This window comes from Phoca vitulina, unplaced genomic scaffold, assembly GCF_004348235.1.
Source record: "Phoca vitulina isolate PV1807 unplaced genomic scaffold, GSC_HSeal_1.0 scaffold103, whole genome shotgun sequence".
In the NCBI taxonomy this organism is placed as follows: Eukaryota; Metazoa; Chordata; class Mammalia; order Carnivora; family Phocidae; genus Phoca; species Phoca vitulina.
Window position 1 is genome coordinate 102961 of NW_022589806.1, and position 12353 is coordinate 115313.

Here is a 12353-nt window from a genome sequence, read left to right on the forward strand (position 1 = left end):
TCATTAGTTTTTGATGAAATGTTCAATGATTCACTAGTTGCATATAACACCCAGGGCTCATCACAACACGTGCCCTCCTTAATACCCATCACCTGGTTACCACACCCCCACGCCCCTCCCTTCTGTAATCCTCAGTTTGGTTCCCAGAGTCCAGAGTCTTTCATGGTTTGTCTCCCTCTCTGATTTCTTCCCAGTTTTCCCTCCCTTCCCCTGTGGTCCTCCGCACTATTCCTTATGTTCCACATATCAGTGAAACCATATGATAATTGTCTTTCTCTGCTTGACTCATTTCACTTAGCATAATCCCCTCCAGTTCCATCCATGTTGATGCAAATGGTGGGTATTCATCCTTTCTGATGGCTGAGTCATATTCCATTGTATTAATGAACCACATCTTCTTTATCCATTCATCTGTTGAAGGGCATCTCAGCTCCTTCTACACTTTGAATATAAGCAAGACGTCAGAGATATACTTCAGAGTAGCAGTCATGAAGTCAATAGCTAGGCTTGAAAAAAGCATTAATGACAATATCAAAATCTCTAAGGGCTGAAATGAGATCTAATCAGGCTGAACTTAAAAATGCTATGAATGAGATGCAGTCTAAACTGGATACTATTTGAGTATTTTTAAATGTATTTATAAAGTCAGTGATGTTTTGTGAATGATAAAATCATTGCTTAATACAATACATTACTTACATTTAAATTGTATGTGTTAATAGTTCCTCAAAAAGTTAAAACAGAATCTAATTCCACTCTAGCAATTCTACATCTAGGAATTCTACTCCTGGGTAGATAGCCCAAATGATTGAAAACAGGCACTCCAACAACAGATAGTTATATACCAATGTTTACAGCAGCATTATTCATGATAACCAAAAGGTGAAAACCACCCAAGTGTCCATCAACAGATGAATGGATAAACAAAATGTGATATATTCATACAATAGAATATTATCCAGCATTAAAAAGGAAGAAAATTCTGATACATGCTACAACATGGATGAACCTTGAAAATATTATGCTAAGTGAAATAAACCAGACACAAAAGGACAAATATTGTATGACTGTCTCATATAAGGTACTTAGAAAGTAGAATAGAGGTTACTTGGGACTGGTAGGAGGGATAATAGGGAGTTAATTATTTAATTGTTTAGGATGATGAAAAAGTTCTAGAAATGAACAGTAATAATGGTTGTACAACAGTGTGAATGTACTTAATGTTACTGAATTATACACTTAAAATAGTTAAGATGGAAAATTCTGTTAGTAAATTTTACCACAATGATAACTTCCCAGAAAAAAAAAAAAAAAGAATTGTATATGTTAAGAGACACTATCCCAAATTTGTGATCTGAGTAATAAAGGTGAACAAAAAAAACGTATTTTTGTCCCTGGAAGTAAATAGGAACCATCCAAATGAGAAGTAAAGATCTACAGCTATAAATTAAAATGTTTAAGGCTTTGGGTTAGAAGTTAAAATTATATTTGGAATGACTGGAAATGTGACATATCACATGAAAAAACAAATTTACAAGGAGAGGAATTCATTCTCCTTTTCAAATGGTGCATTACCTCCTGTTGATGTTCAAAGTCCTGGGATGTCGGTCTCTCCAATCTTTGACCATCAGTCTCTGAGCAATTTTCTCCTCCACTGATTTGAAGGGCTCCGCTTTCTTCATTGGTTCCACTGATTCCCTTACCTCCATTTACTTCCTTAACTCTTCTTCCATTGCCTATATTGGCTCCAAGTTCTTCGTTGTCTCCACTGACTGCACTGCCCCCACTGGCTACACTTTCTCCATGGCTTCTACTGACTCTCTGACTTCCATAGCTGCTGCAGGTTTCTTCTCCACCATCACTTTCATCTCTACTATCTTGCTTGCAGCTTCCATCTCTGCCATAGCTTGGTCTGATAACAAGATCCAATTAATGATAGAAAGCCACTGAACAAAAACACATTTGAAAGTCAGCAAATAAAACAGAATTAGGACGTATCTGATACATATATACTATCTCAGAAATGTTTTTGCTCTATGTGAACAATACTGGTATGATATGGACAAGAAAAATACCCCTATATCTTGTCAATCTTAAATACTGAATCAACACCATAGCCACCATCAATTCCCTGACTGCACATGGATGGCAGATGGAAGAGAACTTGCATCCTTTATTAGGAACATGTGTTAGGTTAGCAGCAAAAATATGTTTTGTTTTGGAGGGGGTTTGCTTGAATAATAGACTACATGTATTAGCAACTTCACAGCCACATAAATGATTAAGCCCATATTTTTGGCACAGCCACAACATAACTGAATAATTGTTTTTGCAATATATTTAATTTCTGTTAATTTTAACACACGCTTTGATTTTCTAACATGTGTATTGACTACTTTGCTAAAGAATCCTATTGATTTTTCTATTACTACCACCAGGAAATTCAGCAATATAGATCTCATTAGGCTAAGATAGTCATTTATTTAGTTGCTGAGAACACCAACCTTACCAAATGTCACAATGGTATTTTGCATAAGAGACAACATATCCAGGTACCTATGATAATCCTAAAAGCAAATTTATTTGACAATGGAATTCCTGGTAGATTTTTTTAGTTGGCAAAAAAGAAAAAAATTTGAATAATTTGTAGTCGGTTCTGCCGTGTATATCCACCCAATAACATTTGAAAATTAACAAAAAAATATGGATTTCAATATTATAAAGCAAACAATTCTCCCTTTGTTAATCATTTTTCTACTAATGTAAACATTTACTATATTAACTAATCTTCTTTGAGAACAGTTTGAATACAAATCATGAACATATGTAAATAAGAACACACTGGCTTGTTTAAAGCAGGAGAAAGGAACTATATATACAGCAAACAAGTGGTGGCATGCCGAAAATATCACTTCACTAAATATTACCACTTTTGGCAGCTGCTATGTAAGAAGATAAAATTGAATGAGTACTGAATTTAGTTACAGTAGTTTGCAGAATTCCAAAAATAATGCTGTTAGTACATTTTAGCCTAAAATTATCAAGTGAAAATCAAGGTTGCAATTCATTTTTCTCAGCGAATTTGGAGATTCTGTTTGCAAATATCAGGACTTCCTCTCACAGTTATTAAGTAGCACACTATTTGTCACCTCATTTCATATACTCACTGTGGTTTTAGAGGGTAAAATGATTCAGTAGCATTAATTGTAATAGAAACATCAACAATTGTAGTTATAAAGAACTTAATACTTGAATACTAATAAAATATAGTATGCAAAAATGCAAAATTAGGTGTTTTGCATTAAAATAATTTAAAATCTATTATTGAAAATCAACCATTTACTAATATGCAAGTGCAATGCATTCACCCTCTTGGTAATAAAATTCGAAAGTAAAACTAAGATGCAAATAGTTCTGAAATTCTAAAACTTTGGTAGTGCAAATAATATAGAAAAACCAACCTTGGCCAACAAGGAGCATCATCATGATTATTGTCTTTGTCATCAATAGCTTCATCATTGTCATTATCATCATGGTCTTCACCAACATTATTAGCCTTATCAACCTTGTTATCCAAGTCATCATTGCCATTGTCATGGTCATAGGTATCCTCATAAGCATCATTAGAATCATCATCATCACCATCAGTATCAGCACCAGTATCATAGAGTTCAACATAATCACCATCTTCTTCAGGTGGCTGAATGACAGGTGCAGGAATTAACCAATCATTCCGGAAGATTTCAGAGAGTGCATTATAGCCTACCCATTCATTTGTCAAGTAAACAGGGGGTGATATTTTTCCTACTTTAAATCCATCTGGAACCTGTGTGCACAAGAAAGGTTAATGTAGTCTCCAGTAGCCTTTCATTTTCTTCTAGATTGGAAAGTTTCCAAGCTGACAATATTTTAAAATATATTTTCGATTGAAATGAAGATTTTTACTCACTAGATAAAGCAACATTTTTGTGAGGATGAGATGCCAAAACCCAAACTTCAGGCTATGATAATCAATGGCCTTTCTGGCTCACACAGGGCAAAATTTACTTTTTTATTACCCCTACTTTTCTGCTGAGGAGTGGACATTTAGTTTTGGTGACAGAGAGTAGAACAGATTATTTGATGTTCTATAGAAGATATAGTTATTTTTTCCTTTCATTTTATTCTCTGATATTAGGATTACCACATAGCTCTTAAAATTGATATATTAATTTGCCAACTCAGTTTTGTACACAGGTTGTTTCACAGTAGATCAAACACTTCTAAGAAACAAATTAATATAAATCCACCTTTAAGTGTCATATAAGCAACCTTTAGGCAACCTGAAAGAGATGTGTATGTGGTAGGTAGGAATAATTACAAAAATAAAATGGAATGACCTGAAAGTACACTGCAAAAACAATTGGAAAGGGGGGTGGGAGGATGGGTTAGCCTGGTGATGGGTATTAAAGAGGGCACGTTCTGCATGGAGCACTGGGTGTTACACACAAATAATGAATCATGGAACACTACATCAAAAACTAAAGATGTAATGTATGGTGATTAACATAACATAATAATAAAAAAATTATCTCCATTGTACTATAAAAAAACAATTGGAAGAATGTTTATGCTATCAGAGGACATTTTATTTCTTCCCAAATGTTTTATTTTTATGCATTATGTTATCATCCAAAAAATTATATTAGACAAAAAGTGAACATCTAGCTTCTACTCCTTGATTTGAGATTAGCTTCTACAAAGACCTTTTTATCACTCCTCTCTGAATATATTATTTTTTTAATTTATTTAATTTTATTATGTTATGTTAGTCACCAATAATATATTCTGATAAAAGAATGTGCATATAAAATATTTTCTGATCAATTCAATGTTTCTCCATTTCAAACTTAATTTCTAGATTTCATATTCTGCATACTCACATAGCAATGAAAATATATCTTTGAAAGATTAATTAAAAAACTAAACACTTTGACCTTTCCCTTAAGTGAAGATGAAAATATGTAAGTCTAAAGACATTTTTAAAAAACAGATAAATGTGTTAAGAGTTAAGATGGAAACCTACGTGGACATCAACCAGCAATTTCTGATCAATAGTGGAATAAGGCGGTGATGACTGGGACCTCCTCCAGGTCGCAGGACTCTGTTCCTCAGAAGAAGATTCTGTGGAATGACAAAAAGACATTAGTTACAACGATGATCGCAGCCATTGCCTTCACTTTTATAGTGTACCAGTTCAATACCTTGGTATTTTTCTTGTAGCCTTTTTCCATTCAGGAAATATCACCTGATAAATTCTCATGGGGCCAGGATCCTAGATTCTGTTTGCAGGGGTAGTGACAGGCTCAAGGTTTGTTGTCTGTAGATCTACATGGCTTTTCTGTTTTCAATATTAAGTGTACACTTGCTAAATATTTCTATCTGTGTGAAAAGATACCCAGTAAGACTGGTAGACAGTTTCATTTAAAAAAATATGTATCAAGAATAGGGAGAGGGCGCCTGGGTGGCTCAGTTGGTTAAGCGACTGCCTTCGGCTCAGGTCATGATCCTGGAGTCCCGGGATCGAGTCCCGCATCGGGCTCCCTGCTCGGCGGGGAGTCTGCTTCTCCCTCTGACCCTCCCGACCCTCCCCCCTCTCATGTGCTCGCTCTCTCAGTCTCTCTCTCTCTCTCAAATAAATAAATAAAATCTTAAAAAAAAAAAAAAAAAAGAATAGGGAGAGCTGGGTGGTATCACTGGCCTCCAATATTAACCAGTAGAAAAAGAGCCCAACAGTGTATTAGAATATGATAGATTAGACAAAATTCTCAAGAGGAAAGTTGACCCTGCAATCTTAATCCCCCAATTTCCACTCAGTGATATATCCCGAAGTATTTCAATACAGTTGAAAAGCAAACAACTGAAAAGAGACAAAACTTAACCCTTTTTATAAAGCTGGGAATCTTTCTATAGTGATGTTGTGCATTAGAACTTTTTGCAGTAACAGAAATGTTCTGTATCTGATGTCTAATACAGTAGCCAGCCAGTAGTCGCACATGGCTAATGAGCATTTGTAATATTGCCAGTATGCCTGAGGGGTTGACATTTTAAGTTTAGTTTTTTTTTTATTATGTTATGTTAATCACCATACATTACATCATTAGTTTTTGATGTAGTGTTCCATGATTCATTGTTTGCGTATAACACCCAGGGCTCCATTCAGTACGTGCCCTCTTTAATACCTATCACCAGGCTAACCCATGCCCCTACCCCCTCCCCTCTAGAACCCTCACTTTGTTTCTCAGTGTCCATAGTCTCTCATGGTTTGTCTCCCCCTCCAATTTCCCCCCCTTTATTTTTCCCTTCCTGCTATATTCTTTTTTTTTTTTTTTAACATATAATGTATTATTTGTTTCAGAGGTACAGGTCTGTGATTCAACAGTCTTACACAATTCACAGCGCTCACCATAGCACATACCCTCCCCAATGTCTATCACCCAGCCACCCATCCCTCCCACTCCCCACCACTCCAGCAACCCTCAGTTTGTTTCCTGAGATTAAGAATTCCTCATATCAGTGAGGTCATATGATGCATGTCTTTCTCTGATTGACTTATTTCGCTCAGCATAATACCCTCCAGTTCCATCCACGTCTTTGCAAATGGCAAGATTCCATTCCTTTTGATGGCTGCATAATATTCCATTGTATATATATACCACATCTTCTTTATCCATTCATCTGTCGATGGACATCTTGGCTCTTTCCATAGTTTGACTACTGTGGACATTGCTGTTATAAACATCGGGGTGCACATACCCCTTCAGATCCCTGCATTTGTATCTTTGGGGTAAATACCCAGTAGTGCAATTGCTGGGTCATATAGCTCTATTTTCAACTTTTTGAGGAACCTCCATACTGTTTTCCAGAGTGGCTGCACCAGCTTGCATTCCCACCAACAGTTTAGTTTTAATTTAGCTAGTTGCTATCACAATGAGCAGCTTAATTCCATAGTGTAAATATTTCCATTTAAAATCCAAATTTAGGGGCCCCTGGCTGGCTCAGTTTGTAGAACATTCAACTCTTGATCTTGGGGTTGTGAGTTCAGGCCCCACATTGGGTGTAGAGATTACTTAAAAATTAAAAAAAAAATCTTTAAAAAATGCAAATGTATCTGGACTAAAAGTATGGATTTTTTATATTAAGATTTATGGTACAGTAAGTAACACCTGTGGTTAAAATTCAGTGATAATATTTAAGCTCAAAAATCACTAGATCTGGCTGAGTATACTTAGAAAAAGCTTTACCAAGGAGCACTTACATCCTTGCTTACTTTTTTTTTTATGTGCTTGGATTTTATTTTTATTTTTATTTTTTTTTTTTAAAGATTTATTTATTTATTTATTTGAGAGAGAGAGAATGAGAGAGAGCAAGCACATGAGAGGGGGGAGGGTCAGAGGGAGAAGCAGACTCCCTGCCGAGCAGGGAGCCCGATGCGGGACTCGATCCAGGGACTCCAGGATCATGACCTGAGCCGAAGGCAGTCGCTTAACCAACTGAGCCACCCAGGCGCCCCTGTGCTTGGATTTTAAAGATAAATAATCCTATCCCTTTTTTATTTGCAACTGTGCTATATATAGCCAAGGTGTAGACCCTGCAACTCCCAAAATCATGTATTTACAAACACTGCTATCTTTTGAGTATATTATCTGGAACACATTCTACAATTTGTGTCTGCATCTTCTGGCATTTTACTTTTGCAGTTTATTATCTTTCTTCAGAAAACCATTTTTTTCTCAAGTCCCTGTGTATGTTGTTAGGCTAAATAAGAAGTTTGGGTGAGTGTTTGAGATTTTGAGGCAAATTTGTAGTAAGGTGCTCTGATTTCCTGCATAATAAAGTATGTAATTTCATGGGAACTTCAAATAGTCTAGGTGGTACACACAATAAAATAATATAATTTTAGAGCTGAAAAGAACTTCAGCTATTATCTACACAGAAACTATCCCCTTCTCACCCCGCTCCTAACCAATGTTCATGACTGCTTTGGGACCTAATCTAGAATTTCCTTATTTCAGAAAAGGCAGTATGAATAAACCTTAAATTTTTAGGTGTTTGCCCACTATTAGTAAAATTAGCCCTAGCCAAACCAGAAAGGTTCTGGGGAAAATATTCTTAAAGTTACTTTTGATTCAGGTTTATTTTATTTCTCACAAGATAATATTTCTTCATGAGAGGACACTATTAAAAGAATTCTACCATTATCTGAGTCTCCTAAGAAGAACGGGGTTTTTAAGTTCAGGTCTTTGAAATATTTGATTTTGATAGAGTATACCTATATATCTTTTTTTTCATTATGTTATGTTAATCACCATACATTACATCATTAGTTTTTGATGTAGTGTTCCATGATTCATTGCTTGCGCATAACACCCAGGGCTCCATGCAGTATGTGCCCTCTTTATTATTAACATTTTAATAAAATCTATGTTCTACATTTTTACAGATGACTTGAGAACTCATTCAGGCGTTTTGCCCTTGCAGAATTTACTTGGATTGCTTAAAAGTACACAATGCCAGATTTTACAGTCTAAGGCCTAACTTTTGGCTTTGTTTATTTCAATATTTCAAAAATCTATAATTCATTTAAACTCTCAAAAGCATATCATAAGATAAAACACTTGTTTTGAAATTCATATCACAAATTGTGAAGTTATTTTCTATAATTTTATTACTTTTTCATGTATTTGAGTAAAAACATCAATTTGTAACATCTAGGGAAGTTTATGAAATACTGTATATATTTTACTTTGGGGTGGTGAAATAAATGGATAAATAAAACACATGCCCACAACTACTCCATCTAATATTTCAATATTTTAAGGATTGTCTATAAATTTTAGCCTATTAGAAAGGCCTCTTCCAAGTTCCTTTCTCATATTTTTCACACATGGTACAGAAACCAAAGTTGACATCCCCACCTCCCCAGACACATTTCTAACTACTACACAACTTAAAGAAAATAACTTTAGAAAAATTAATTTCCATTTCTCAAAGGTCACCACTGACCACCTAATTGCCAAATTCAATGGCCTCTTGGTCTTAATTCTATGTGGCTTCCCTAACACTTTTGATTCATTACTTCTTGAAGTTCTTTCTTCACTTCTGCAATATAAACTGTTAAACATTAGCTCTGTGTTTTGGCTGTTTAAACTCTGTGCTTTGAATCACCTGATGCTGCTGGGCAATTCTGAGGATTTTGCGAACTCCTTTGTCTGATGTCAATGGGCTTCTGAGCTTGTTCCAAAACAGACCACTGAGGAACACTAAATGAAAAGACAGAAAAGCATATGCCATGTCCTAATATTCATAAAAGGAATATACAGCTCAAAATCAAGACCAACAAAAAAGTTTTAGGTATAGGGTATATATCAAACTAAAAAGAAGTAGAGCTTAATTAATATTTTCAAATTTCCATTTTTCTTCAAATGTGCTATTTTATCTAGAACAGAGAAACAATTTCCAAAATATAAATAAAGTGCTTCCATATAGTATACGTTTCCTTCACATATCATATTTAATTTCTAAAAATTCAATAACGTTTCTTTAAGGTAATATTCAGACATTATTATATACCTAGTAATACAGTAATAAACATAATAGTCTATGTGAGGATTTTAACAAGATAAGAAGCTGTTACTGTTACATCAAATATTCCACTATTATCATCCTGATTTGGCATTTGCATTTTTTAATATCCTATTCCTGATTTAGATAGATGGACATACAAATAAAACAGTTTAATTTTTAATATTCAAATTCAGGGAATATTTAGAAAGCTATTTTGGACTGGTGCTGCTGAATTCTATGTCACTTTGGAATTTCTATATAGGAAGGGCTTTGGTTATTAATCTAAGCCTAGAACAGAGAAGAGTCTTTTCTATGACCCTAAATTTCAGGAAAGACTTAAGATAATATATTTGCTATTCATAAATTCAAAAATCTTTTTATAATGGGAATAGCCAATTCTAATTTAACAGCAATATTAATTTTTATGTATTGGATTTTATTAAAGACATATCCCACGATACCAAAAAGATGCATAAAATTAAGCAGTTTTCTCGCTTTATGGTCAGAAGGTCCATGACACCTTATTCACTGAATGCAGAGAAAGCAAAAGTTCCTAATCTTGCTTTCTAATTTTCTAAGATTTTTGCACACAAGTTAAATCTAAAGACGTAAATATATGGGGCTTTAAATAATAATGAAATAGTAATATACATACTACATACCATCAACTCTATGCAGTCTGACCATATTGTCCAGTATCTTGAATATAGCAGGTGCTCAGTAAATATTTAGTGAATGATTGAGTGAATGAATATAGGCTAAATTCTCTCCATTATAATCTGGAGTTGGAAGGGGTATGATTTTCAAGGAAAATCTACATTAAAATTTAGCTTTCAGGGGCACCTGGGTGGCACAGTCAGTTAAGTATCCAACTCTTGGTTTTGGCCCAGGTTGTGATCTCAGGGTTGTGAGACTGAGCCCCACGTCAGGCTCTGTGCTCAGCATGGAGTCTGCTTCAGATTCTCTCTCCCTCTGCCTCTGCCTCTCCTGCTTGTGCTCTTTCTCTCTCTCTAAAATAAATCTTTAAATAAATAAATAAATTTATTTAGCTTTCAAATATAACACTTTGCACATAACATCTAAAATATGAAATATGATCTTTGAAAATTACTCAAGATCACCAATATTACAGAGATAAAAAATATAGTTACCAGGATAAAATATCATTGATATAATACTGAGTTTTATATTTGATTTTTCCCATAGGTCATTTCAAGCTTGCCCATTCCATAGCATTAGCTTCTGAAGTTAGGAATTGTGTGTGTATTTTAACATGTAGTACAAGTACATGATATTCATGATGTACTACATGATAAAATGTATAACTGAAGTACATGATACATACGAAGTTTCACATCTTTTTATTATAAAGTACCAATTGAAATCTTTCAAAAAATTCATTGACATTTCTTTTATTAAATTGTGGCTCTTATCAGCAAATTATTATTTGTTTTTAAAGATTTTATTTATTTATTTGAAGAGAGAGACACAGCGAGAGAGGGAACACAAGCAGGGGGAGTGGCAGGGGGAGAAGCAGGCTTCCCGCTGAGCAGGGAGCCCGATGCGGGGCTCGATCCCAGGACCCTGGGATCACGACCTGAGCCGAAGGCAGACGCTTAACGACTGAGCCACCCAGGCGCCCCTCATCAGCAAATTATTAAACTAAATGATACTGAGACTACAGTAGGTCCAAATATGAAAGATCTAGTTAATGAATTACTGCAGTTAACATTTTAAATACAGGCTGACAATATCACTAGTGATGATGTTTTCATTAATATTTTAGTTTTCACTTTACACAAAACTTAGTGTCAAATAAATATGCTTTAATGTTCCATGTAATAGTAAATCGTGAGTAATTTGAATATAATAATCAGAGAAACATACTTTGAAGAGAACTTGACATGGTGTTCACAATCCTGATTGTAAGGCACTGAAGTAGATCTTTCCTGGACCTTAAAGACAATGAAATACTTTGGTAAAATTTTTTTTCATAAATTCTTTTGAAGTATTAATTCATGGGAAAAATTCCTTTCTTCATATAAAGATAGTTTACTAAAAATCCAACTTATAAAATCTGATTTTCATAACTAGATTGTATTTTCATAATTACTTATAGTATAACATTAGAACTGCTTAACCATAATTTCTCATGGTATCCTTGAATTTTAGTATAATAACAGATTCTGGAGATTATATAATCAAACACTCTAATTTTATTTTTGAGGAATCTGTACCTCAGAGAGGAAAAATCACTTTTCTAAGAATTTTACATCAAGTTAAAGAATATTTATAATCAGAATGTAGGTCCCTCAACTGCTAATTTAATGCTTTCTATGTTTTCATATTACTTTTATACCAAGTCCAAATTTCTCAGAATTTAAGCTCAAACTTCTCACTCACTTACCCTTTTAAGCTAACCTTAGATTTTCAAAAGTTGTAACACACATACAACACATCATTAAAATCTCTCAAGTGTCAAAAGTGTCCCACCTTCAAGAAAGTATGTTTTTTCACTTTACAATTGGACTGTAATGTCATAATCAGTGTTCCAATACTTTTTCAATTCTAAATGAATTAATTTGGTTTCTATTAATTATTCATTCATCTAATATAGAAAAATACTTAAGATCACATAAAATGAGCCAGCATCCGTCAGTGGGGCAGATTTATTTTCTGCCAACATTAGTAGATAGGACCATGTAGTATTGGCTTGCCTCATTTAGTTTTATATCATTAGGTTTCTA

At 34.3% G+C, this 12353-nt stretch overlaps 1 protein-coding gene across 1 annotated transcript in view; it reads right to left on the minus strand.

Moving 5' to 3' along the window:
- NRK (Nik related kinase) overlaps positions 1-12353 on the minus strand; it is a 134419-nt gene that overhangs the window by 29532 nt on the left and 92534 nt on the right. The window contains exons 15-19 of the mRNA XM_032397776.1: positions 11494-11561; positions 9208-9302; positions 5066-5163; positions 3462-3826; positions 1576-1912 (exon numbers count right to left, since the gene is read on the minus strand). Coding sequence (XP_032253667.1) covers positions 1576-1912; positions 3462-3826; positions 5066-5163; positions 9208-9302; positions 11494-11561 — 963 coding nt within the window. The remainder of the gene's footprint in view (positions 1-1575; positions 1913-3461; positions 3827-5065; positions 5164-9207; positions 9303-11493; positions 11562-12353) is intronic.